Source organism: Rhinolophus hipposideros (assembly GCF_964194185.1).
Source record: "Rhinolophus hipposideros genome assembly, chromosome: 6".
Classification (NCBI taxonomy): Eukaryota; Metazoa; Chordata; class Mammalia; order Chiroptera; family Rhinolophidae; genus Rhinolophus; species Rhinolophus hipposideros.
In genome coordinates this window covers 79,088,950-79,115,649 of record NC_138052.1, presented here as the reverse complement: position 1 = coordinate 79,115,649, position 26,700 = coordinate 79,088,950, and the positions used below count along the sequence as shown (strand labels likewise).

Below are 26,700 nucleotides of genomic sequence, written 5' to 3'. Positions count from 1 at the left end.
TTTTCAAGACAATTTGAGTAGGAGTAGCCCTTAATTATTTTCTCATGCTGAGAAAGAATAAGCTATTTGTCTGTGTTTAAAGTTCAACTCCTTTATTTAACTTTAAATAAAGAAACTCTTATTTCTCTCCCTTGCCTTTTTTCTGAAGTATAGGTAAAAACCTCAAATTTTAACATAGGATATAGACATTTTGGTACCTAGAGGTTCTCTGTTATCCACATTTTTTTTCTCTCACATAAGCAAGAAATTTGCACACATTCACAGAACCTTTCCTTTTGCTTACGTATCCTCTCTGATGACATCTAACATTATCAGACCAATTTTAACGGCTTCTGCCACACCCAACCCACCTCATGATCTGGTGTTCCCTACCCTAAGGTCACCCTCCAGATCTGCTCCACGCCCTGTGTGTTCCCCTTTATGTCTTCCTCCTGCCCCCCAATGCTGTGTCCAAACTGTTCCTCAGGATGACAGTACCCTCCCTCCTCATGCCAACCTTTTTTTTTTTTTTTTTTTATCATCTCAAGACTAATTTTAAACTGTTTCTCCTTTAGGAAGCCAACGCTAATGAACTTTACTCCTTGATGATTATTTTATTCCTCTGTATCCCCTGGCATTCACTTAGGGTCTAGAATCACTTCATAGAACTTTAGGATGTTTGATCTAGAAGGTATCTAGGGCCTTGCTACTTAAATAGTGTTCAAGGGCTATCATTATACATAGGCATCACTTGGAATCCTGTAAAATGCAAATGTCAGCCCAACCCCAGACCTACTGAACCAGAATCAGTATTTTAACAAGAATTTCAAGTAATTCATATGTACGTGAAAGTGTTGGAAGCACTTTCCAGGTGTATGGGCATTGTGCTCACTTATTGTTTTCTTCTCTTCTGACATGTCTGTCCTAGCTTCCCAGCTAGACTTTAAGTGCTAAGAAGGCAGTATTCCTTCCTTTCTTTCTTTCTTTCTTTCTTTCTTTCTTTCTTTCTTTCTTTCTTTCTTTCTTTCTTTCTTTCTTTCTTTTTTAAAGTATCAAATCTTCTTAAATGAGAAAGAAAACATTGATAGAGTATGCCAACATGACTAAAATCTCCGAATCTTAGTGGAAGATGCCCCCAAAAAGGGGGGGGGGGAGGCTTGAAAAAATAGAATTAAGAGCTGCTAATTAGTCTTGACTTTTTTATAAAAATGGGGTGGGTGGTGTTCTAGCCTAGTATGCCTCCAGGTAGACACACATTTGTTACCTGTACTCATCCAGGCAAATCATGAGAAGAGAAAGGATAGGGTCTGAAGGAACGGTGAGTGAACCATATTACAAAAATATTGTTTTCCAAGAAAAGGTGCGCTTGTATGTTTTTGTGTCTGTGTGAGAAACAGAATCAGCCAGGAATAGAGAGAGAGAAACACTGTTGAATTACAAGTTGTAATCTCTATTCTTTTTGTTTTATAGTTGGTAGAACCCTTAACTCCCAGTGGCACAGCGCCCAATCAAGCTCAACTTCGTATTTTGAAAGAAACTGAGCTCAAAAGAGTAAAAGTACTTGGCTCGGGTGCTTTTGGAACTGTGTATAAAGTAAGTAAAAAATAATACCTACCATTAGTTATTTGTTATTCCTAACTTGTTTTGAATAATAGCCAGAGTTATTGCTGTAGCCGACATCATTTACTTTTAATATTCAGAGAGGAGAACATTTATGGTATTGAAATGTTGATGCACAAATGAGTTCATTAATTTTGATTAAGCAAGTTGAGAACGGATAGAGACGTGAGAAGGCAGGCACACTGACACATAGCCAACATACAGTAGTTCTTTCTCTCGATGCCTTTCTGAACCCTTTTTCAGATCATCTTCCCTTTGGCAAATGTTGTCGTTATCCAAAATATCCAGCTCCTACCTATTTTTTTTTTCCTTTTCCCCTACACAGTGCTCCATGAAATCCCAATCAGGCCTGGGCAATGTGCCATCATCCCTCACTCTTCTTTTTCCTTCTGTTCTTTTATCTAAGCCTCTACCCATTTAACTAGTCTCTTTAGATCCACACAAACGTGCTGACCCCTTAAGACAGAATTTTTTGTCATGTATGATTTAAAGGAAATTTTCAGTTTTGATATCCTCACCAATATATGCAAACTGAAAAAGTGATGATTTTATTTGTGAAATTCAGGCCAGATAGAAAGAGAGACTGACATCATGGCTTTTCAATAAGAGAAGTATTACTGGAACAGGAAAGATCAAATGATGGCATTTGCCTGTTTACTTATTTAGCTTAATTACAAAACCAATTCAGAGGTCAGGCCCAGGGTTAATTGTGGTGAAATTTATTTTTAATGGTAAATTACAAGAATAAGAAACTCTGCTTGGTTAGTGCTAAATTCTTCTTCTAATGTCCATTAATCTAATACACAAATTTACTTTGCCAATTTTATATATTTCTTAAAGCAATATGCAAGCCTACATTTTTACAAATGTATCTGTTAAAATAAATTGATCTTAGGAATTTTGCATTTTAAAATGCTCATTTTTTTTCTATTCAAAACAAAGATACATTTAACAGAAAATATTAACAATTAGAATATAAACCTTAATTTTCTTTCCTGACTGTTCCAAAGATAATCAAATCCCTTTAGAATAAAACTTTGATTCTGAAGTCAAAATGCTGAAGTTTCTTAATATCTTAGTATGCATGCTTTAGTCAATTAAATTCAAAATTATTAACTGAGAACCTAATTTGAATAGAAACTATTCTAGGATGACTTGATGCCTTCTAGTTTTCAATTCTTTGTATGTCCAAAGAATCACAACATATCCTATCTGTTTCTCTGCTTTTACTATGCTAGAAAAAAATGGACTTCTATTTAAAAGACAACTCAGTCTTGGATTGTTCCTAGCATGTTATCATCCTTATATTTTTATAGATTACATTTATATTGGTATTCCAAATGTGTGCTTTATGAATATTTTAGTATTGATGGTAAACCTGTTCTCTACCATAGGTACCATCAGTAAGAAAATGTAGACTATGGGTTTTGCACTATTTTTTGTTTGTTTTTCCCATTTAAGCATGGATGCTTTTAAAAAATTGTTATACAACAGGGAACTTGTCTTATTATTTTGGATTTGACACATAAATATTCCTATTCATTCAAAGAAGAATTTTATCCTTAAATCCATCTTCTAAAGATTAACCTCGTTTTTTTTTTCCTTTATTATTTTGGCTTTTTGATAATGATTGTGTTTAGGTCTCCTCTTATATTACACAAATATGTATGTTTTAGCATAGAAGTACATAGTGAAACACTTTTTAAAAATATTTTATTTATGACTATAACCAGCTGATATTAAGAAAGACAGGATAGAAATGTTCTGCTCAGGAACAATATACTATTTTTTTTCTCTTTCTTTCATTTTAATGTTAAAATTGGCCTAAGAAGACTTTTTTGATTTTAGGGTTAATAAATTAGAATTTGAATTTTTTTCTGTATAACCTCATATTTGCTTCTGTTTTCATTTGGGACAATACACTTAAAAAACATTCTTGTATAATCCATGTATCCCTGTATATCTTATCAAAATATTGTCCTCATTTACATGTTTGAATTATTTATGCAGAAATGTTGTTATTTGACTTACAATGTTCTCCATTACTTTAACATTACCTACTATATATTTTTTCAATGCATGGATCCTGTTTAGATATTATAATCATATGTCTATAGGAAAGGAAAACTGGCAATGGCCAAAATAAATATTTTATATTATTTCAGAGATAAAAAAAAAAACTTTGATATATATACACACACTATTATTTAATATAGACAAATTAACATGTGTTCTATACTTCTTAGCATTGGCCTTTGAAAACTAATTCTTAAATAATCACCTTAGAAAATTATTTCTTAAATCAATCTGAACTTCAGGAACATGAAAATATGCTTTTTGATTGTTTTCTTTTAAGTTTCAGAATTAGATAATGTTAAAGTTGCAAAGAACCTCCAACATTACTTAGTCCATTCTTCTAAATCACAAATGAGACAATTGAAGTTCAAAAATAGGAACAGCCTTCTCAAAGTCTTGACAAGTTGATGATATCCAAATCAAATGTTATTATTATTATATCTTACTTCAATGTTTTCTCACTTTCTAAAGCCTTTCTTATACACACAAATTGAATTTATAATAGTGTAAACACCTTGGAAGCAGAATACACATATGATTCATATTCAGATAATGAAAGCAGACAACAACGTTGCTGAGTAACCTGTAACATACAACAGGTGCTTGACATAATAAATGTTTGTTGATTATATGACAGAATACAAAACTTCTAAATTATTGTTTTCAGAAATGAATAGGTTGAGTGGTTAAATAAAATTTTGTTTCATATGTCTAAATGTTGTATATGTCTCAGTACAGATTTAATGTGAATTTTTCCCCCAAAAGGGTATCTGGGTCCCTGAAGGAGAAACAGTAAAAATTCCTGTGGCGATTAAGATTCTTAATGAAACAACTGGTCCCAAAGCCAATGTGGAGTTCATGGACGTAAGTATAGACAGACCTCAGACAACCACATTTTTATCCATTCTTAGTAGGCTGCTTTTAGAATTAAAAAAAAAAAAAGGAAAGAAAAGACTACTACTTACAAACTTTCTTCTCTGTAAATGGTATAATCTTATTAAAATTAAAGGCTTGATTGAAAGCAACAAAGGAACAAGACAAACAAATAAAGAAACAAAACCTCATAGACACAGACAACAGTTTAGTGGTCACCAGAGGGTAAGGGGAGAGGAGGATGGTAGATGAGGGTAAAGGGGGTCAGATATATGGTGTTGGAAGGAGAACTGACTCTGGGTGGTGAACACACAGTGTGATATATAGATGATGTATTGCAGAATTGTACACTTGAAACCTATGTAACTTTACTTACCATTGTCACCCAAAAAAACTTTAATTAAAAAAAAATAAATAAAATATTAAACAAGGGACAGCAAACTTTTGCTTAAAAGACCAGAGAAGTTAGTCAAGCTTAGTAGTTGAAAGGTGGTCTGTGGCAATTACTCAACTCTATTGTTTTAGTAGATATGCAGTCATAGACAATTAAAACAAAGCAAAACACAGGGATGGATGTGACTGCGTTCCAGTAAAACTTTCTTTCATAAACAATCTGAAGGACAGATTTGGCCTGCCCTCAGAGGCCAATGGCACAACCACTACTCCAAACTCTATTTGGGATTGGTGAGGATGGTTTGAAAAGTATGCCAGACTGCTTGATTTTATTATTGTTATCCATTTAGTTTAATGCATCAGTCAAGATTAGTTTCTGTTGTTAGTACTTGTTAAATTTAAATTAGGAAACTACCTAAGACAGATAATTACCCATTGAAATTTACTTTTTTTTTAAATTCTGAAGACAAGATCTTACAGGTAAAAACTCCAAGTATAAAATAAGAGAGTTCTGAAAAATAAAAGTACTTTATAAGGTCAATCAGAACTTTAAGATTTCCCTTAGCGAAAATTGTGGATTAAGCTGTTCAACAAATTTCAGAAGATAGGACAGATGAAACTATACATGTAACAGGTTGTTATTTTTTAGATTCAACATGAGCTATCTTGCCAGGGGTTCTGTCAAAGACCCATCTATATATTGTTTCTCTCTTTTAGTATAAAAATGATTTTAGTAACAAAATGATTTTGATTTTCAAATGACTTTCATATGAAAGATGATGCAAGCATATGTGCTTTGGTTTTTCTTAAGGCTGGATTGCTATGTATTTCTACCTAGTTTCTCTTGTAAGCTCTTATGTAAGTTTTATAGGAGTTCAGTGTGTGACCTTGGAAATTTTTAAGTGGACATAATACTAACCATCATATATAGGATTACTTTTACTTTAACTTATTATTGTTTTTTATATAATAAGGCTGATAATGATCTAATAAACCAGCTGCTCTGATTGGTTCGCATCATGACTTACCAGTTTACTTAATATGTTAGATACCACTCTTGTTGCATATTTACCAACACTTAACTAACAGACACTGAGTACAGTAACTAAGTAATGTTTCCTTCTGCAGGTCTGTAGAAGTTCTGATACTCTTCAGTTACATGTCCTGGATCATACATACATCAAAGTATAAAAGTGAAGCCTTTTTCAGTATCACAAGTAATTTGATCTTGGTATAAATTTGTAAAGAGAGTTTCAAAGCAACTACAAACGATGAAGAAATTGACAATGTGTAGAAACAGTGTAGGTTAATATGTAAAACCAATAGGAAAATAGATCTTGCCCAGCATAGACTGTAGCCAAAGCTGAAATTCACAAGAATGCTAATGATCTCCGCTGGAGATTTGAACAACCATTTTTGTCATATTTCCATGGAAACAGAGTGGCAAAAAGGGGTTAAGAGGCTACAAAATTATCACCTAAGAAAGAAGCTCTAAAAACCTCATCATGATTTTGAATGATTATTTGAAAGCCCTAACCCCATCCATTTATTTATTTTTTTTTTTTTTCCTGATCTGAGGTCTATTCCCATGGAAACATGAGTGGGGCTGGCAGCTTGAAGTTAGGTTTCTGCTGAATTTTAAATGAAGCTGTGTGTGATTGAGCCATGAAAGGAGTCATTTTCCTAGACGATTGATGAATTGTGACCAATGGATTCCAATGAGTCTGTTTTTGTTTTTATTTTTTATTTTCTTGTTTTTTTTTATTTTTTTAAGTTTTAAAACAATAAGGAAAATATTTTTACTGTGACTATAGTACCTCGTGGATAGATGGTAAAAGATTAACATATTGATGGATTGCTATTGGCAGAGCATAAATAAATATCAAGCAAAAATATTTCCTACTAATTTCATGAGTTATTTCAAAACATTAGGATAGTACAATGTCTAAAACACAGTAGAACTGTCAATGTTAGTAGAAATGTCAAATGTCAATTGAGTATTTTAAGTGACTTGGTGTAATTTTAAGGCAAACTTATACCTACTTTTCATACCTCATTTTCAGCTCATCTATTATGTGTGTAGATCATTATAAAATTTTTAACAACATATCAAACCATAATAAAAAAAAAAAAGATTTGTGTAAGCAAAATTATTTGTAATTTTGACCAATGGATTGAGTTGAAATTGCAAATATCCCCAGGGTTAAGTTAAAAATCCTATGTTTGTCACGTATTAGTCTTTGTTCTTCTTGAAGCAGAAGGCAACCCTGAAACAAAAATTTCAGTGGAAGTAGTTTATTTTGGAGGTGAAAGGCTCATAAGTAGGAGAGTATGGCGAGGAGACAGGAGAGCCACTAAAGCCAGCTGCCATTCTGGACTTTTGTTCCGTTGAACAGAGTCAGGCAGCCAGTAGAGGATATACATGTCAGAGTTATCCTCCTCAAGAGTTACAGGAGCTGATGGAAGGACTCCATCTACCAGTCATTGGTTGAGGGTTACTGTTTAAGAAGGGTATTTATTCTCCTTCATATCCTGCCCACCAAGGGTGGCAAAGCAGGATTTTTAGTAGCAAGAGCTATTAGGCAAAGAAAGGCAGGTGGAAGTCAGCTGGTACACACTATGTAGAGCATCCCAAGGATAATTTTTAAACTCAAATAAGGTGTACTTGCAGCCATGCCCCCTGTCTCTTTTGCAAACTAGTGTATGTGTGTGTTTGTATTTCTATGCATATGTGTGCATGCATTTTATATCATTTTATAGAAGAAAATAAAGCTTCTGAAGATAAGGGAAACTACATATTCTTATTTAGCATTAGACATCCACCCTCCCCAAACTTTACACTGAGGGTAGAATATTCTAGATTCAATAACTACTACTACTACTACTACTACTACTACTACTACTACTACTACTACTACTACTGGATTTATCAGATATAGCTGTGCTTTACTGGTTATTATAATAAATCAGACAAATGCAGCAACTTAATACTCAAAACTCATTATATCCAAATTTCTGTTGATATCCAAGGGAAGAGGAGAGGACTTTTAAATTAGAAAGTTTACCATAGGCAAAAATAAATATGAAGCAATATGTGTTCTATTAAATTCTATTCTGAATGCAAGGGAAGGAGAATTTGGTCACAAGGCTGTTACCGAGCTCACCTGAATATGTCTAATGGATTCATAGTGACAATAATGACATACTTCTCGGGAATGACCAGTACATTTCCTCATTCCTATAGAGATAACATTGAACAGCATTAAGAAAATAACTCTAAAGGTCTATGTTTGTGAAAAGAATGTCTATATCTATACACACTCCTAGTTTTTATTTCAAATAATACCATTTCATTGGGAAAATGCGGGAGCTTTGTTTTATCTTTTTTTTTCTTCTTATCCATCAAATGGTACAGAACATATACTTAAAAATTTAGTCTATTGAACAGGATTCCTGGAATTGGGGACCATGGTCTGTTCAAGTCATGCAGGTTCTTAAGTTTCTCTGAGTTTCCACCACTCTGCTTTTTGTTTGTGTATTTTTTTATGTGTTTGTTTGTTTTCCCTGATATTTAAGTTCACTATCGCTTGACATTATCATATTTGCCTAGGAAGGGCATGTGTTTTTAATTTTTTTAATTAATTTGTTTCCTTAAAAATTAATCTTGGGATCAGAGAAGTTCTGTAATTATCGTAAATTCCAGTGACTGGTGAATAATACTTCTGTTTAGGGCTTACCTTAATCTTCTTGGTTTCTGTTTTACTTTTCCACACCAAATCAATTCCAAAGTTCACAGTAAGGTACTGAAAGAAAATGCATTGCAAATCACCCCACCTTATTGTATAAATGATGATTTTTTTATTAAAAGAAGAATAACTTGTTTTCCTTACCCTATAAAATAGGACTTTTTATCTTACACTACTGTCATTTTGCTGTTTTCTGAAAAACATTCCATGTGAATTCTCTTTATTTGTTTCTCTTGTCTGTGCTGAGTTTATAATCGCGTCTTGAGGGGAATTGTTTCAACTTAATTGATGTCATGTTAGTCAGGTGAGACAAACAGAATTTGTTGGTAGACTTTATATTTTCTCCCAGATTATAGCAGACTTATAAAAATAATTTGAAAGGATATTTGATTCTCTAACATTACTTTTATATTACATCATTTTCATGCATATGGTCTCATGTAGTTAATAGTAACCCTTTGCTAGATCCTTGTCATACTAATGGTAGATTTTTTTAAATACATATAATTTAATCCAATTATATTTTTTCAGCCTTATAGATTTTGCTCATTTACATGCATTGATACAATTCATCTATTTCAGAGGTTAAAAAACAAAAAGTAAAATTATTTTTTTAAGGCCCATGGCTTAGATGTCACAAGATTCTACACTGCTGACATGATCATGAAAAGTCAGTTAACCAATCCTTTCATTTTTCTTAAAAGCAATAGGTAAACTAATTAAGAAAAGTTTTGGATAGTTACTTTGCTTTTAAAAATGAAATCATATCTTCAGAAAGAGAATCTACAAACTCCATTAGAAACAGAATTTAGAGTCTTTTAAAACTCTACCAAAAGAAGAAGAGGGGATAGTAAAACTGAAGTAAACTGAAGTACATCATTTCTGCTATATTTTATTTCATTGGTCCTTGTACACATCCTACTAGTTCCTTGTACATATCCTACTAGTTGTATAGAACTCAGTCAGAAATGCCATCTCATCTGAAATCATTACTTCAGATACCCCATTCTCCAACCACATTGTCTAGCCCATCCAGTTGTTTTCCTATAGTAATCACTTGAGGAACATTTTTTTCCCTCTTAAATATCTTCCATTCCTTGACTCTCCTATTTCTCACTATCCCTCTACTGCCACCTATTCTCTCAGCCCTCCACAGCTAACTTATATTCATGGTCTAGCATTATAATCACATTCTTACAAAAATCTTCAACTTTCTTGCTTTTCAATATTATTTAGCAGGAAGCAATCCCAGAAATATTGAAATTTATCAGTGCCGTGTTCTAAATCTCTTTTTAGTCTATACATTTTCTAGATCATCTCACTAGATTATCAAATTTTATTTCTAGTCTATTTTTTGAATCTGACCTCATCTCCGTTCTTGATGTCACCTTGTTGAAATCTCAGGGGCATCTCAAGTTTAATGCTTTCAGAATATACCACTTCATCTTCTCTTCCAAATCTCTTCTGCATTCAATCCTACCTGTTTAAATAATTTGTATATCCATCCACCCTGTGTGTCCCTATCAGAAAATTTAAATTTATCCTCGAATGTAACACCCTTTCAAACATCCAATTTCTATTTCCAATTCAAGAGCAAATGTTTCATTCTATGCCGTGAAGCACATTCGGAGAACTACCTCTTCCTTTTTTTTTTTTTTTTTTATATCCCATTGCCACCATCCCAATTAAAGCCTTCAACATCTTCATTCTGAATATGAAACTAGCTTCCAATTTTTAATACAAAACTTGAAATCTGTTATTTCTCTGAATAAAACATTTCAGTGGCTTCACAGAAGTAAACAACTTCCAACTTTATCATACAAAGCTTGAAATTTGTTGTTCGTCTCCACAAAACTTTTCAGTAGCTTCACTAAAGTAAAAAACTAGGTCCTTGGCTTTCAGAACAGCTAGTTACTTTCCCAGTCTTCACCGACTTTCTTTCCACTCCTCTTCCAAGCCAAGCAAGTCAATCCATGCCTTTGCCTGGAGTGTCCTTCCCTAGTTCTACCTAATAACTCTTAGTTATTATCGTTTCTCAATTTAATTATACATCCTCAAAGATCCCTTTCCTGACGCCTATACCTAAAATTGTAGCCTACTAACACTGCTCAGAAATTTTCCTGTGTGCATCTATCATGATAGGTTATTATATATTTATTTGTCCTAGTTTTTATGGTAGAATCCTACTCTCTCCCAGCAGATTACAGGATCCTTGATGAAAGGACTGTCTGTTAACTGCACTACTGTATATCCAATGACAAGCACGATAATACAGGCACATAGTTAGGAAATAATAAATAATTTCTATATAATAAATTGATAATAAATATATAAAAATATTTTAAATATATATATAAATAAATATATGTATAAATATATATATATATATAAATTTTATAATTATAAATACATGTAAATTATAAATAATATATATAATAATAAATTAATTGACTGAATGAATTTTTTTTCTATTTAAAAGACTTTTATTTTTCTTTATGCCTTTTCTGTTGCATCTAATTGATTTTGTAACATTTTTCTGTCATAATTCTATCTTTGTTTGGCATATTATACTTGGATCATTTTCCTTATCTATTTATATTGCTCATCCCAGATTTATTTCTACAAACTAGTTTAGTAGCTGTCGTGAATCCAGAGCACCAACATATCACTGAGGAATAGACCTTTCATATTAGCTCTGATAAAAGGACTCAGTGTACACTCTGCAAGTCCTTTGAGAAGGAAAATCCTTGCACCCTTTCTATCCCTGCAGGGAGCCAGTAACCTCTCCAGTGGGGGCCCTCTGAATGGTTCCCTGTAAATGTTGTCATTATGTATGAAAGGATTGTGCTATGTTTTATTTTTAGCTTCTTCTTGACCTGGAGTTCTAGGAATCTTATGTAGTTAATAACTTTGTATAACGTTGGCTTCTACAATGGCAATCTGCTATTAGAGTATCTCCCCCATCCCCTGTTTGTCTGTTTACTTCTATTTCAATAGGAGTAAGGATGCAAGGATGGAATCCTATATAAAAGGAAAAAACAAAAATTATTTTATCACAGATTTTGGCAAAAATAAATAAGTAAAAGTGATTGACTAAAGTTATTACAAAGCATTGCCAGTAACAATTATCTGAATTTATAGATATCCTGAAACTTGAGCTTCAAATATTGTCTTATGGGGTTCCAAAATTTTTCAGGAAAGGCAAAGTACATGATAAAGTTTGCATTCTAGCATGCTTAATTTCTCTCTTAAAGCACCTAAAAGAATCTACCTAAATTCAAAACAGGTTCTCTGTAAAATTCAAGATGTAACTTGATAAGCTCTCTGACTGCTTCTGTTTTTATAAAGTATTTCTTGAATTTATGTGGATGAAGAAATATTTCTCAAGAAGACATCGTCTACTGTATTAGTATTTAAATTTGGTGAGTGGACATCAGTAGTCTGTTAAAGGCATTGTTTTCTATGTTCGAGGTATTCCCAGTTCTACAGTTTATTGAATTTCAGACATGATTAGAGGATGGATATCTCTGTCACCATAAAGCTGGAGGTGAACATGTGTATTTTCCGAGTGGTATTTGCTAATTATGATGGTTCATGGAAAAAAAAAAAAAACACCCACTCAGTTGACGGCATCAGTAGGAAGAGCTGTTTATAATATAAAGGTTGTTCGTTAAATTCAGGTAGAAAGGTTTCGACCACAGACCAATCAAAAACCAGGACATAAAATTTCCAGATAATCAGCAATTTTAGACATATCAAACCTAATATAGATGGCTTTGTTGATGCTCTGTTTATAGCGTTAAGAATACAAAACATTGTTTCTGCAGGAGGAAGAGGCTTTTTGAATGAAGTGCCGGTTTGCATATGAGGCATAAAATGATTTTAGTTATTTAAACAGCAGTAATTTTGTTCAGGAAATGAGGGCTTACTATGCTATAATACTTAAAATAGTATCCACACACACACATATATATGTATAGCTGCATAGTGCAATGAATATATATTGATATTATGTATTAATTCATATTACTATTACAATTATATATATATATATATGTATGTATAGTGTGATCAACAAATACTGTGAATGTTTAAGTTAAAAATAATTGATTGCAATAAAAGACACCTTGCCATTAATTCCCCTGAAAAATTGTCCCCCTCACTTTAAATACACTTATCCCATTGTTCTTGCCACTTTGGGGAAGAGCCAGAAGTTACATGGTGCCAGATCCAGTGAATAAGGTGGATAAGGACAATGGAAATGTTTTATTTGACAGAAATTGCTGCACCAGAAACAATGTATGACATGGAGTCTTTCTATTATGATCACAAAATACGGTGAATGCTGCTGCCGAGTGCCATCCAACGGAAAGGCAGGGATCTTCAATATGGGAAGCGGCACATTGAACCTTAGTGACTGTGTGATAAGTTTCAACTTGTTCGGTGCAGTCGGTCAGGTGTGAGCTATGATTGAGATAAGGTGTGGTTTAAACTGTGCCGTAAATCATCATCAATCATAATAATGCTCCAAATCATACATCGCTTCTCGTGTAGCAATTTCTGTCAAATAAAAACATTATGGTGTACCCTCATCAACCTATTCACTGGATCTGACACCATGTGACCTCTGGCTCTTCACCAAAATAAAAGTGACCATGAAAGGTAAACATTTTGAATCGATTCACAACATTGAGGCAGCCACGACAGCACAACTAAAGACACTCACGGAAGAGGACTTCCAGAACTGCTTCAGAAAGTGGTAATAACGATTGGATAAGCATTCAAAGTGGGGGGCGAGGAATATTTTGAGGAGGATTGATAATAATGTATCTTTTATTGTAATATACTCTTTTTAATTTACACATTCACCATATTGTTTAATCACACCTCATATTCATTCCACTGTGGTATATGGATAAATGGTAAATATACTTCTCCATCATAATTTTTAATGTTTCTTTGCAAATTTAATTGTACGACTAGGTAATCATCTATTAGAATGAGCACATAATTGGTATTGCTAGAAATGATAATACAGAAGTGACTAATTCACAAGTATATCTCAAACTTTTTCTTATGATAGTTTTCTCAAAATGATCAAAATAATTTCTCATTCTGGCTCACACCACTGCTATATTAATAACAGGCTTTTGTCTGCAATTTTCAAAGCATAGATGGCACAAAACTAAACAAATGGACAATGCATCTGGTAGCATCAAAGAATTTGTGAATAGAAATGCTCTCAGCATTACCTCCATTTCATCCATTACCATCCTTATGTTAACAGCCAGAGTAAAAAGATCCTTTGCATAGACAGAGATTCACCCAATATTCAGTAAAGGAGTCAGTAATCCCCGATCACACTTGAGGTGATTTCCATCTAGATAAAGGTACTGTGTACACAAGGATGAATTTGGATACTGTTTCGTTTGCATTAAATTTCCCCTACCCTTTATTTAACTGTACGAGCAAATCTGTACAATGGACGATGGTGGATTTGGACAAAAACTTTAACTCAATGACAAAGCAAAACCAGAGTGAAAGGGCATGTCGTTCTTGATCATGTTCCACCATGAATCAACTACTAATATCTAGCAGATATATTTTTAAAACATGTTTTTTAGAACTGAATATGTAAATTAAGGTCAAAATTATAAATTATAAATTGAAGAAAGAAATAGTTATTTGCTTCTAGACTCAGGCAAAGGCAGGCCTAAAGATGGGTACTAACATGTATATTTTGTGTGGAGAATGAAACGTACAGGTAGTATTTAAATAATTTGTCTCATTCAAAGCCAGTGAGGGAAGACAGAGCCTGGATTTGAACAGGAATGTCTCCAGACCTAAGTCTACCGGCTTCCCATACCATTACTCTGCCTCTTCAAAATACCATCGTATCTATGGCAGAGACAGTTGCCACAAGTTTATAACAAGTGGCAGTTCCTTTATAGAGTTTTATTTCTTCTGAGTTTTTTCTTCTAAGTTTCTGAGGTGGCCTGTTGCATTCACTGAATTCAAGCTTTGCTCAGGAGGTATTCTTGCCCTTCAAAGTCCTGTTGATGACCTCATTATTTTCTTATTTATTATTGCTTTATATGACATTTTATGTCACTCATTCTTATCCTCACAAGAGAAAAACTGAGCGTGTGTGACTCAATCCAGACAAAAATCCAGGCAAATCCTTTGAAGTATAAACATAAAAAGGATTATGATACATTGTACTGCATAAACATTTTAAACTCATAATCACCTTTTGAGATAAAAAGGATTACCAGATCTAGACTTCTTTTAGCCTGTTAAAACAATAAGTTATAATATACATACTACATAAACAGCTCAATGGTTTGTTTTTCCAGTAAGGAAAACATATCAAGATATTCTTTTGGATACTTATAAACACTGCTGCAGCTCCTTAGAAGCCATGTTTTGGTGCTCGTAACTTAAAGTTTATGTATAGCTTGGCATATTGTAATTAGAAATAAGAATGAGTACCTCTGAGACAGTAAAATTATGAAACCAGTTTGTCACAGAAAATAAGCAATCAGTGAGGACTCTTTATCTCAAAGGTAAAAAGCTTAAGGTTTTCTATAGTGATCCTTGACACTGCAATTGTATCTAGGGTTTTGATCCACTTACAAATTTAATCTAACCTCTCTGAACCTAAATGCTCCATTATCATTAGAAAATAATTAGATGCTGTAAGCAGAAGTCTGCATACATGGAGTTCCTTGGGAGTCCCAAAGCTCATTGAAGCAAGGAGTATGATGGATACTGGTCAGCTGATATTGGACTAGCAGCTAATAATAGGAGGAAATGCTGCTTAGCTAGGTGAGAAAGTTAACTTGGGGAAAATGAAAATGAGACGTTGGGGATTTATCGTCAGAAATAAATTTCCCTTTTTCATTTGTTTCCTGTTAAGAAAATAGCCAAGGGAACCAGTTATTTCTTCTTTCTTTCTTTCTTTCTTTCTTTCTTTTTTTTTTTTTTGACAATTTATAATTAAGATCTAGGACCCAGTTGATTTTAGCCATATTCACTGTAATTTCCTTGTATTCCTACAAAGAAATTTTAGTGAATCAGGAATGTATTTGGTATAATTCATACAAATAATAGGTGAATCTGACCAGTAAATTAAAAATCGTCAGCTCTAGCAAACATGTAGAAAATTAACCGTAGGAAACATGTGTAAGCTTTTTGGGAGGATTGCAAACACAAGAGGTTTGATTATACAGCCAGAAAATGTTTTTCTTCTTGTGATTAAGGCAATGAGCCAAGTTTCTTTAAAATGAAAAACAAATTAATTTCAAAGTGTGGAACACTCATTTGCTTAATGAAAGTGTTACTGTATTTTCACTAATGAAAAATTATTCTTTTGCAGAGAAATGCTTTAAAATGTAATTGTCTCTAGTTTTTCATATAATGTTGATTTTTAAAAGAATGGATTTCAATCTACATCTTTCTCTTTTTCTCTGATTTTCTACTAAATTTGTAATGCATGAACTAAGGCATAACACCTAATACCTGTGTTTTACTTTTGCATACCCAACAGGGTTGTCAGTGTCTTTTGGTTAATAGCTACTTCACACGTTGTAACTCCCACGTTATCCAGATATGAATAGTAAGTTTTCAATAAATATTTGTTTCTCGTTTGGAAGTATGGAAAAATATATTTACTTCATTCATTTTTCATTAGACTTTTCTGGGGTGCTTACTATGTGGAAAATCCCATGCTATCTATGTACTCTAAGAATTATGAAGATAACGAGCATGGCATAGCCTTAACCTTAGTGAGATAGTAACATATCTCACTAGTATGTTAGTTTGTCTAGTAACATATTAAATCAATAACAAAGCAGAACCTTTCATGAGGTTGGAACAGAGAAAGTATGATAGGTTATTAGTAAGAAGAAAATACCATTAATGATGGATTTACTGATCTTTTAAATTCTTCACAAATGTAGGAATACCAAAATTATTTGTCCTTCCAACTTATTTGGATACATTTATCTAAAATGCATGCATTGTATATAATACATTGATCTTGTTTCAGTTTGTCTATCCTCAAATTATTTTTGCCACATATGTGTGTATATACATATACATATGTGTGTAATGTGTGTGTATATACACAACAGGTTCATTAAAGATGAATCAACTCTTGTGCTTGGTAATCTGTCATTGAAAGTAACTGCCAATAGAAAAAAAAAATAGTGCTGTTTCAAAGCAGCATTCTTTTTTTTTCCTCCTCAGTTGAATTATGTTATCTGATAACATCTACATTTCTCTTTAGTACTCTTTTTTTTTTTCCCAGTAAATCTGTATTTAAGTACTTCATGGACATTGTAACTGTTAAATAAGCAGCATTCCTATTTACAAATGTATGTTAACATATTCACAAACAGTTTGCATATACTTGTGTTGGCAGTTTTCTAACTAAAACTAAATTAAAGAACTTTCCTAATAAGGCATGGTCTTTCCACTGCTCCTGAAGTAAACAGAACTGTAATCAATTTAATGTTCTTCTGTTGTCCAGAGGAACATACCACCATCTGCATCTAAATTGATCCAATTTAAACTTATAGGTTACTTCATTAAGATTTTTCTAAGAGAGCAATTTTAGTTATTTTAATATTTTAATGAGAATTTTGTAAATACTAATTAGGAGATATCTTCAGTAGAGGAATAGAGTCTTAGTTTAGAATATCTTGGTCTAAATTCTGGTTCTACTTCCTACACATTGGAAGCCAAGTTGGCAGCCGAGCTAATCTCTCAGTTTTTGCAAAACAAAATAACAAAGGATGACTGATCAAGTGTTGCTGAGGATGCTAAAAATTATATTTTATCATCTATAAAGCATGATATAGATATAAAATATTTTTATGATACTGACCCGTTTTAATAAAGATAATAATAAATTAAGTTATTAGAATGAAAATATCCATTTGCTATGAAATCATGTGAAGTAACAGGTTATAATGGGTATATAGACTATATACATTTTGAATGTTTTGAGTGGTATTCCCTTCAGGATTTCACACTTTTGAACTGGGAATAATGAAATCAGTTCTAATGACTGCAGTTCTCTTAAGAGGAAATCAATTCTAGGATATGTACCAAGACTGGTTGACTTCAGGAAGTTAGAACTACAGGGCATATGTTGCAGTGAGATGGACCATTTCCCTGATATAGCCCACATGAAATTCAAAGTAAAGTAAATTACTTTGAATGAAAAGTAATTGAAATTCTGAAAAGAATGAAATTCTGAAAAGAACCCCATCTCCAGGCATCCTTCAATAGTTTCTGTCTGTTAGTAGAACAATACATTTCCTAATATGAATGAGGATGAAGTACAGAATATTTTCCAGTAAATTTAATATTTATCTCATTACAAGACTTGTGGCATTGCCCATTTTTAATCAATAAATTATTTTCTTTCCTTTAGATTTAGACTTTTATTAGCTTGAAATTCTTAAAACAATAGTAGGAAAGCAAAAAAGAAACAATTTATATAAAAATTGATTAACTGTGATCCAGGTATGTTGAGTAAGTTGCCTTCCATTGATCATGGTAATAAAGCAATAAAGACCATCCACTTTTAAAGCATACTTTAGCACAGATAATTGCATAATCAATGCCAACTTTTCATAATAAGAAAATGAAAGCTTATGCTTAAGAACTTCCATATGATTTAAGAATTTTCTCTGCTATCTCCTTTCCCATTAGCAATTCAAATAGATACGGTGATGTTTCAATTTCTGAAGGGTAAGGTATATGTCAAATTCTTATTATGTGGATGGTAAATAAAGGTTTTAAGGAATCTCTGTTAATAATACAAGATATTATTTTCAGTGTCTTAAAGGAAATGCATTCCAAACAGGCCACTGTTAGTTCAAGGTTAACAGTCAGCCAATCAAGGACTTGATGAAAGACAGTTCTGATATTTTTAAGTCAACCAAACAGGCTGCTTAAAAACATGTATTTGGCAGCTAAGCCATTTTTGAAGCATGATCCTATGTTATCTAACTGTCCTTTTGGTGATGAGATATTACACTACAAGGTCTCTTTGTGCTACAAAGTTGATAAGGCTGAGTGGGAACACTGGCATACACCTAAACTATTTGACTTACAAATCAGCATTGGAGCATAAAGTATTCAGGGACAAAGGGCCTTGGCAACCTACTAAGTGATATTTATCATTTGTATTTCTCCTTCTCAAAAGTGCTTACATTTGGGAACATGTCAGTGTTTGACAGGAAACAGTGGCATAATTTCAGAGTAAAATATACTTGTAAGTAAGAACAAAATCAGTTTCACCACTTAAAGAGTCAGATGAAACAAACAAGTACACAAATCAAAACAGGTAGAAGCTCAATTAAGATTTAGAGAACACTCATGACCTGCTATGAGCATATACACTGACTCTCAAATCATTTTTCTTTCTCTCAGGGTGTGGATTGCTATATAACACCTTACTGGGAGTAATCATGTATTTCTATTTCATCCCTGATAACTGGCATTTTTAATTTGCCATTGCAACATCAATTGCCCTATGTTTTAGACTATGAGATTCAATCTGTAATTTGTCAAGGAGAAAACATAAAATGTTATAAACCAACAGTTTGAGAAACGACAAAGAGTTTCTTTATAAATGTAAGGCTCTGTAATAGTTCAATTAAAAAAGTAAATTAAATACAGCTCCTTGAACAATTATGGCAATCTGATGGAAGCCAAATAGCAGGAATGCAGCTGTGCCTTAGGAATGACCTAGAACAAGGACATTCAAGACTTTAAGGATCCAGAGACTTCCTTGGTTTCAACTTCTACTCTAGAGCTTGTGTGAAGTGGCCCCCCAGCACCTGGTCCAGAGAGCATGTTTTAGGAATAAGATTGACCTGTTTGAGGAGCGTACGTATTCTTGAATTCCAATGAGAGGATAGAGTCCTTTTGTCCAAAAAGCCTGTGGATGGGGAGATTTTACCATGTGCGGTGAGTAAACACAAAGATTCATAAAGGGTGGGGGGGAGTTAGTTAGAGAGGCAACCTAATAGGTAATTGCTAAAAAGTTTACAGTTTCTGGTCAACCAGAAGACATTTCTTTTTAATTTCAAACTGCATAGTCTCATGTTCCTATTTTTTTCTTTTCTTCCATTTTTTTTTCCCCTTTCTGTTGTTGTTGTAGTTGTTATTATTCACTTTTCATTCTGTAATGGAAAGTTCTAATGGGATTTTTTTCCTCAATGTTTTAATCAAAGTAGCATGCATAGATAAAAAATAGATGAAGATATATAAGTATACAAATATTAATATATATTCACCCAATATATTTATAAAGTACATAGCACTACAAGCTTATAAAAAATAAATAAATAAACAAACAGACAAATAAATAAATACATAACCGCTTGCTCTACTGACTTGCCCCTGTGGATTTTGCTTTCCAGAGATGATTTTATTAGCTGTTTCTCCTGGAATCTGCCTCCACGTTTTAAAAAATAAGCTTATATTGCCATTTCTGATGTATTGATTTTAGATATAATCTATTGACTTTCTAATATGGAAAATGAAGATTTAGCATTCTCAGATCCGTTTTTTCACTCATATTTCCTAAATACAATTTATATCACCATTTCAAATTATATTAATAATTTAGGGCTTTTTTCAGAATTATTACTATACAGGTTTTGCTCACAGCTGATAATCACTTCACTAAAACATTTTTTTTTTAAGACTCCTATAACCCTACATCTAATTCTTTCTAAAGTTAAGAAAATAACTTTATTTTCCACAAGGTCAGAAACCTATCAGTTTCTTTTTTCTTCTTTTCTTACCACCCTTAAGAATTCCACTCTTATATTCTTATCTGGACTGGTAGTGTCCAGGTCAAAAACCCAGCTATAATCCTGGTACCTCCCTTCCTCATCATCTTGAATCTCCCTTTTCTTCCTAGCTTAGTTAAATTCTTCAGCTCTTTGATACCACATCTTCCTCCTTCTTGGTTTAGTATTTCGTATAAAGAATTATTAACTATGACAAAATGAGTAACTATAAGGTATAAGGAAAGTCTATACTGTACCTTCAGGGTGAGAGAGAGTACCCAAGGAAAGATAAACAAGAAGGGATTCAGACTTTTTTTCAGAAGATGTGGTTTGGTCGCTGGATAGCAGAGAAGTTCCCTGGTTTAGAGACTGGAGCTTGTCTAGAGTCATTAGGGATTCAAGCATTGTTAGACATACTCGGGAGGGCAGGCTGGGGAGCAGGTGATCAGGAGCTTGTGGCATGGGTGGACTTGAACTGAGAGTCTGCGTGTGTGCAGAGGTTGAGGAGAAATTTGCAGAAGGAATGACTACTCTGTGTGTGATGCAGGCAGCTGTGTGCTGAAGGAGTCCTGACAGATGGCTGCATGCAGGCTGAATGGGGCTTGACAATGGAGTCCAAGCAGGCCATTGGGTGTAGGCCACATGGGTACTTGCTGAGAGACTGCTGGCTTCTACACAGAAAGGGACCCTGCAGAGCAGGCATTCAATGCGGGACTCTGGTTTTCACATCAAGGGGGTAATGGAAAAGTTATTACCACACCCAAGGCTTCAAAGTCATGGAGGACCGATTTAATCCTGGGCCCATGGCCTGGGAGGGCTCTATTAATATCTATTAATATCCTCACATCCACTCATGTACACCAACTCCTGCACACCCACTCCTCCTAACGTGTGCCAGAAATTCCAGGAAACCTTCCTTTTGCAGTGTTCCCCCAGAGACCTAAACATCATGCTCACTTTATGGGAGGAATACTTTCAAAAATTCAGTTATTAATTATAGAGAATACATTGAAAGGTGCATTTGTAGATGAGAGGCAATCAATTGATAAGTTATACAATATCTTTACACTTACAGCTTCTAGAAAAACAGTGCACGGTAGGATGGTAAGGTTTGTTTTTTTGTTTTGTTTTGTTTTGTTTTATAATTGGCACATTTAAAAATACTTTTTTTACCTCTCCTTTTGATTGATAATTTGCCTGACTATGAAATTCTGTTGATCATTCTTTTTCTTAATATTTTTCAAACATTTCTCCATTCTTTTTCTGGTTCAAATGTTGCTGTTTTGAGGTCCAATGCCATTTTGATTCCTAATTCCTTGTTTACCTTGATAATATTTGACTATTTTTTTCTACTGTTTCCAAATTTTCAAGTGATAAATCTCGAGACTTTTTCTTTTTAATTTATTGTGCTGAGCTCTTGCAGGAGCCCTTGGATCTAGAAACTGATATTCATCAGTTTGGAAATTGTTTTTGCCCATGGCATCATCGAAAAGGTCTTTTTTTTTGTTTGTTTGTATTCTGTTTTTTCTTTTCTTTTATTAGTCAGTTACTGAATCTTTTGGATGATTCTCTAATCTTCAATTTTTTTTCTCAAATTTTCCAGGTTTGCATATTTTTCTGAAGATTTACTTGACTCTTTTTCTTCCAAGTATTTTTTTTAAATTACATATTGTACTTTTAATCCACACAATGTTTGTTTCTCTTATCATTAGCTTTTTTTGTTTTTTTTTTTTGTTGTTGTTTGTTTGCACTTGTTTTGTTTTGTTTTTAATACACACTGTTCTTTGTAGAGGGAGCAATGAAATATGTTTTTTCATCTGTCTTAGGGTATTAATATATTTTAATGTTTCCTTATATTTCCTGAATTGTCTCTTCCTCCTGGGTTCTTTTCTTTCTGTTTGAATGGTCTCTGGTTTTAGAACTAAAGGTTTTCCATAAATATCTGGTGCTTAATCCATTTGAGCTGTTATAAGAGAATATCATAGACTAGAGTGGCTCATAAACATCCAAAATTTATTCCCCACAGTTGGCAAAGGCTGAAAAGTCCCAGATCAAGGCACTGGCAGATTTGTTGCTTGGTGAGGGCCTGATTCCTGGTTCATAGACAGCTATTTTCTTGTTGTTTCTTCACATGGGGAGCTCTCCAAAGTCTCTTACAAGATCTCTAATCCCATTCATGAGAGCTCTGCCCTCATGACCTAATCACCAACCTACCAAAGGCCCCCATCACTAATATTTACCATTGCATTCGGGTTTAATATTTCAATATAGGAGTTTCTAGTTTTACTCTGAGTGGGGAGATGACCATTTGTTGGAGTTACTCATTATGGAGCCATTTATCTTTTCAGAGAGAATCTGCCAATATCTGTGGCAAAATTGTATACCCGGCTGTACATTTTTGGAGATAATTGCAAGTAATTTTGTTCACTATGTAGACCTAAAAAACGTTTTATTTGTATGTGTGTTGTTTTTTTTTTGTTTTTTTGTGGTTTTTTTTTTGGTAAAATTCCTCTCCCCCAATCTCTACTGTGCTCGGCGCCCACTAAACATAATGTTACTTTGGTTAAATGATCCTTTTCCCTGTTTTTACAACATTCTGATTATGCTCTAACATCAGTGAAATATAATATCTTCTCATCAAACAATAACATTATAAGAAGACATAAACTTTCTGTTTAGATAAATCCCACTGAGTCCTGAAAAGGTGGACTCCGAATTGTAAAATTCATTAATGAAATTAAGTTAGCAACTGATCATTTTTTAAGTGATAGTTATAGTAGGACATGAAAGTTCAAAAACTAAAAACTTGAATGATTATTTGTAAAGCAATGACTTAGTCTTTTTACCATTTTGATAATTTAGACTTTAACTGAATATAGTTTTAATGAAAATGAATATGTGAAAGAAATTTTAATTATGGAGTTTTTCTGAACTATTATGTAATATAGTCAATTTCCCTTGAAAATGAGAATTTAACCATACTTCACCATAATCTTTCTTTGAATTACCATTTTGCTACATTACAAATATTCTCTAACCCTCAAATATTACTTGATGCACAGTGTTTCAAGAAAGGAAAATATTATTCTATCAAATAGTTGTATATATGGGTATTGCAAAATAATATAAACAGAGTCTATACAAATAAATCATTTATTTAATAATATGACTATAAACAAAATAAGTATTCATAAAAATGAAGAAAATTAGTAAAAATGATAAACATCTTAAATTCAGAGTTTACTATCAAGAATGTGATATACATCTTTGAAACTTGTTTTTAATCTTGATTGATTTGACAAGCACCATGCCTTAATCAGATGCCATAGACAATAATGTAATAAAACATGGGAGTTTAATCCTAAAAAGTTGGAATATCTTTCAACTTATCAAATGAATAAAGATCTGCAGTCTCTAGTTACTGCATGTGTAGAGGCAAGGACATTTCAAGAGGTGATAGCTCAGAGACAAAAAACAAACATCAGAAGACCAAGATTGAATAACTACAACCCATAGAAATTTCTTTAGAGGTAAGAAGGAGGCTCCCAGGAGTTTCGGGGTGTTAGAAAAAAGAAGAGGATATAGAGATTTATTAGGAAGTTCTACAGATTACATATCGGCAGCACTTGAAACGTTGAGAAAAGTGGGAGTTAATATAAATGTTTCTATTTATGTCATTTATTTTTAAGAAAGACAAAACAAAAAGAAAAAAAAATTAGTCAAGTCATTAAATTGCCAGCATATATTTATATTATTTTGAAACCTCTATTCTAGTCTGTTGACCTGTCTATTCCTACACTTGAGGAAATGAAATAAAACACCATTTCACTTACTTTCCCTTTATTGTACATTTAGATATTTGATATAGCAAGCATACTGTCATAGTTCTCATTGCTAGTCAAAGGGTGAAGACCTTCCCCCCCAACACCCCACTGGTGAAATTTTTAATTGCTATATTAATATCTCATCCTTTCCCAAGTGATATCTTATTTAATATTGAATTACAGACATAATTTAATTTGGGGGAAGCTGAATCTTTCCAATATTGAAATTTCTCATTCAGCTATACTTTAGCTTTACAATTTTCATAAAATGTGATTGTGTTTTTCTTATGGTAGTTACATCTAGGTATTTTGTAATTTTTATCCCTATTGTAATTAGAATATTATTCGTCATTTATATTTTTAATTGGATAATGTTGACACAAATGAACATTTCTGATTTTGCATATTTATATTATATCGAGTCTGTTCTAATATTGTATTTATTTTCTTGATTGAAAAAGTCACATATATGACTAATGTTAATTTTATTTCTTATTTCCTGATATTTAAATCCCTTATATGTTTTTCTTCTGTTATAGCATCGTCTGGAGCTTTTAGAAAAAAAAAATGTTAAACAATAGTAATGTTTTTCTAATATTACTGGAAATCTTTCTAGTAACTATATTTTCTTCTTGTTTTTATGTCTCCTATACTTTTTGATCTATTTTCTTATTCTTAATATTTTAGATTTGTATTTTCTGTTCTTGCTATAGATCAGGGTTTCCAAGACACTCTACTGCTGTGATATCTCAACTGCATTTTTTTTTTTAAATCTCCATTTAGTATTTTTCTTTTATCTTCTTCTTTCTATCAATTTAGTGACTTTCTTCTTTCTAATATATCTGTTTATTTAGTTTACAGTCTTGGACTTGTCAGTAATCTTATCTTTAACACTTTAAGATGGTTTTACTAACTAATCTTTAGCAGCCATCACAGTTTCTCTCACAATGCAGATTCCCCAAGTCATTTGTCTTTTCTAGGAGAGCCAATTGCCGATAACTTTAAGGCAGATGTGACCTTCTTTTATGAAAATTTGTACCAGAAAAGAGATTATGCTTTTTAAATGCCTACTTTATTTGAATTAGTCTTATTCTTAGACAAATTTATGATGGGCTAAATTCCCTCAGGCTGTAACTTAAACTACTTCCTGGGTACATATAAAGAAAAAAAAAAAAAAGAAATTCTCCTCAAAAAGACCATAAGAAAGACTGCAACTTGGTTGGCATAAAGTCTTTATATATTGGGTGTGTTTAAGCAGATTATGTGGCTTCCACATTCTTCATAATATTTATAGTATTTCAGTCTTGTATTGTTTTTACTTTCAGTCACTTCATGAAGCTTGAGATTATGCAAAAATAGAAAGTTTTTTTTTCCCCAATAATTTACCCATAAATTTAAAACAACAAAACCCTTTACCTAAATTATAATTATTTTCATTTTTACATGTCTTTAGCCATTTCTATAAATACAGTAAATTTCTGATGTAAGGTTTCATGTCTGTTGGTCACGACTTCAGTTCCTGGCATAAAGGAGGACCCAAGTAGTAAATACGAATAAACAAAATTTCTCAGCTATATCGGTATGCATTTCATATTTGATGTCATAGCTCTTTCTGAGAAGTCTACAAAAATTTTGCTAAAGTAAAACAATTGCATAGTTTATTTTCAAATGGTTTATGTTACAGGTTGTACTCCCCAGGAAGGATACTCAGAGATGGAATTTAGTTATGCAAAATGTTCTTCAGAAGTCTCCTTAGGCTCAATAGCTGGGGAGTTGGGGGAGGAAGCAGGAATGGACAGAGAGGAGTCAGGCTGTGATTCAAGCCTGAAACAACTTTGTCTGACCCCATTGGCAACTCTGGAGCTAAAATGACCCATCCAAGTTGGCCTGAGTTGGCGTCCAGCATTCATTAGGTGTGCTTCACTCTGGGAAGCGGCATAGACTTGCATGAAGAGATTTTATGTAGCTGAAGGAAATCTCTGAAGGGTGGCTTGGCAGAAGGCAGTCTGCCAGCAGCACTCTCAGATGCTGGGGCAACCAGTCTTTCTTGAAGGGGAATCTGGGCAGTGGTCCTCTTGCCTCACCGTCTATCAACAAGTAAACCTGTCTGGGCAACATTGGCTGTGCAACCAGGCAGTCAAGTGCTAGATTATCTCTGTGTGACTGAAGGCACAGATCCAACTTAACATAACTAATTCTGTACGTGATGTGGAAGTGAATATACTTAGAAGATTGCAAGATGAAGTAATATAAAGTACTGTATTTTCTATTCCCTTCTTCAGGGAATAGAAAGCTTAATAAATATTGCAACTTTAGGGAGATGCAAAAAACTAAGATTTGAGCTTATTTTCATTTGGTTTGGCTTGGCTTAGG

The 26,700-nt window shown here is 33.1% G+C and overlaps 1 protein-coding gene across 4 annotated transcripts in view; it reads left to right on the top strand.

The window, feature by feature from the left end:
- ERBB4 (erb-b2 receptor tyrosine kinase 4) overlaps window positions 1–26,700 on the top strand; it is a 1,057,350-nt gene that overhangs the window by 846,472 nt on the left and 184,178 nt on the right. For all 4 annotated transcript variants that reach the window (XM_081052780.1, XM_081052778.1, XM_081052779.1 and 1 more), the window contains 2 exons: window positions 1,450–1,572; window positions 4,441–4,539. In XM_081052780.1, the coding sequence (XP_080908906.1) occupies window positions 1,450–1,572; window positions 4,441–4,539 (222 nt within the window). The remainder of the gene's footprint in view (window positions 1–1,449; window positions 1,573–4,440; window positions 4,540–26,700) is intronic.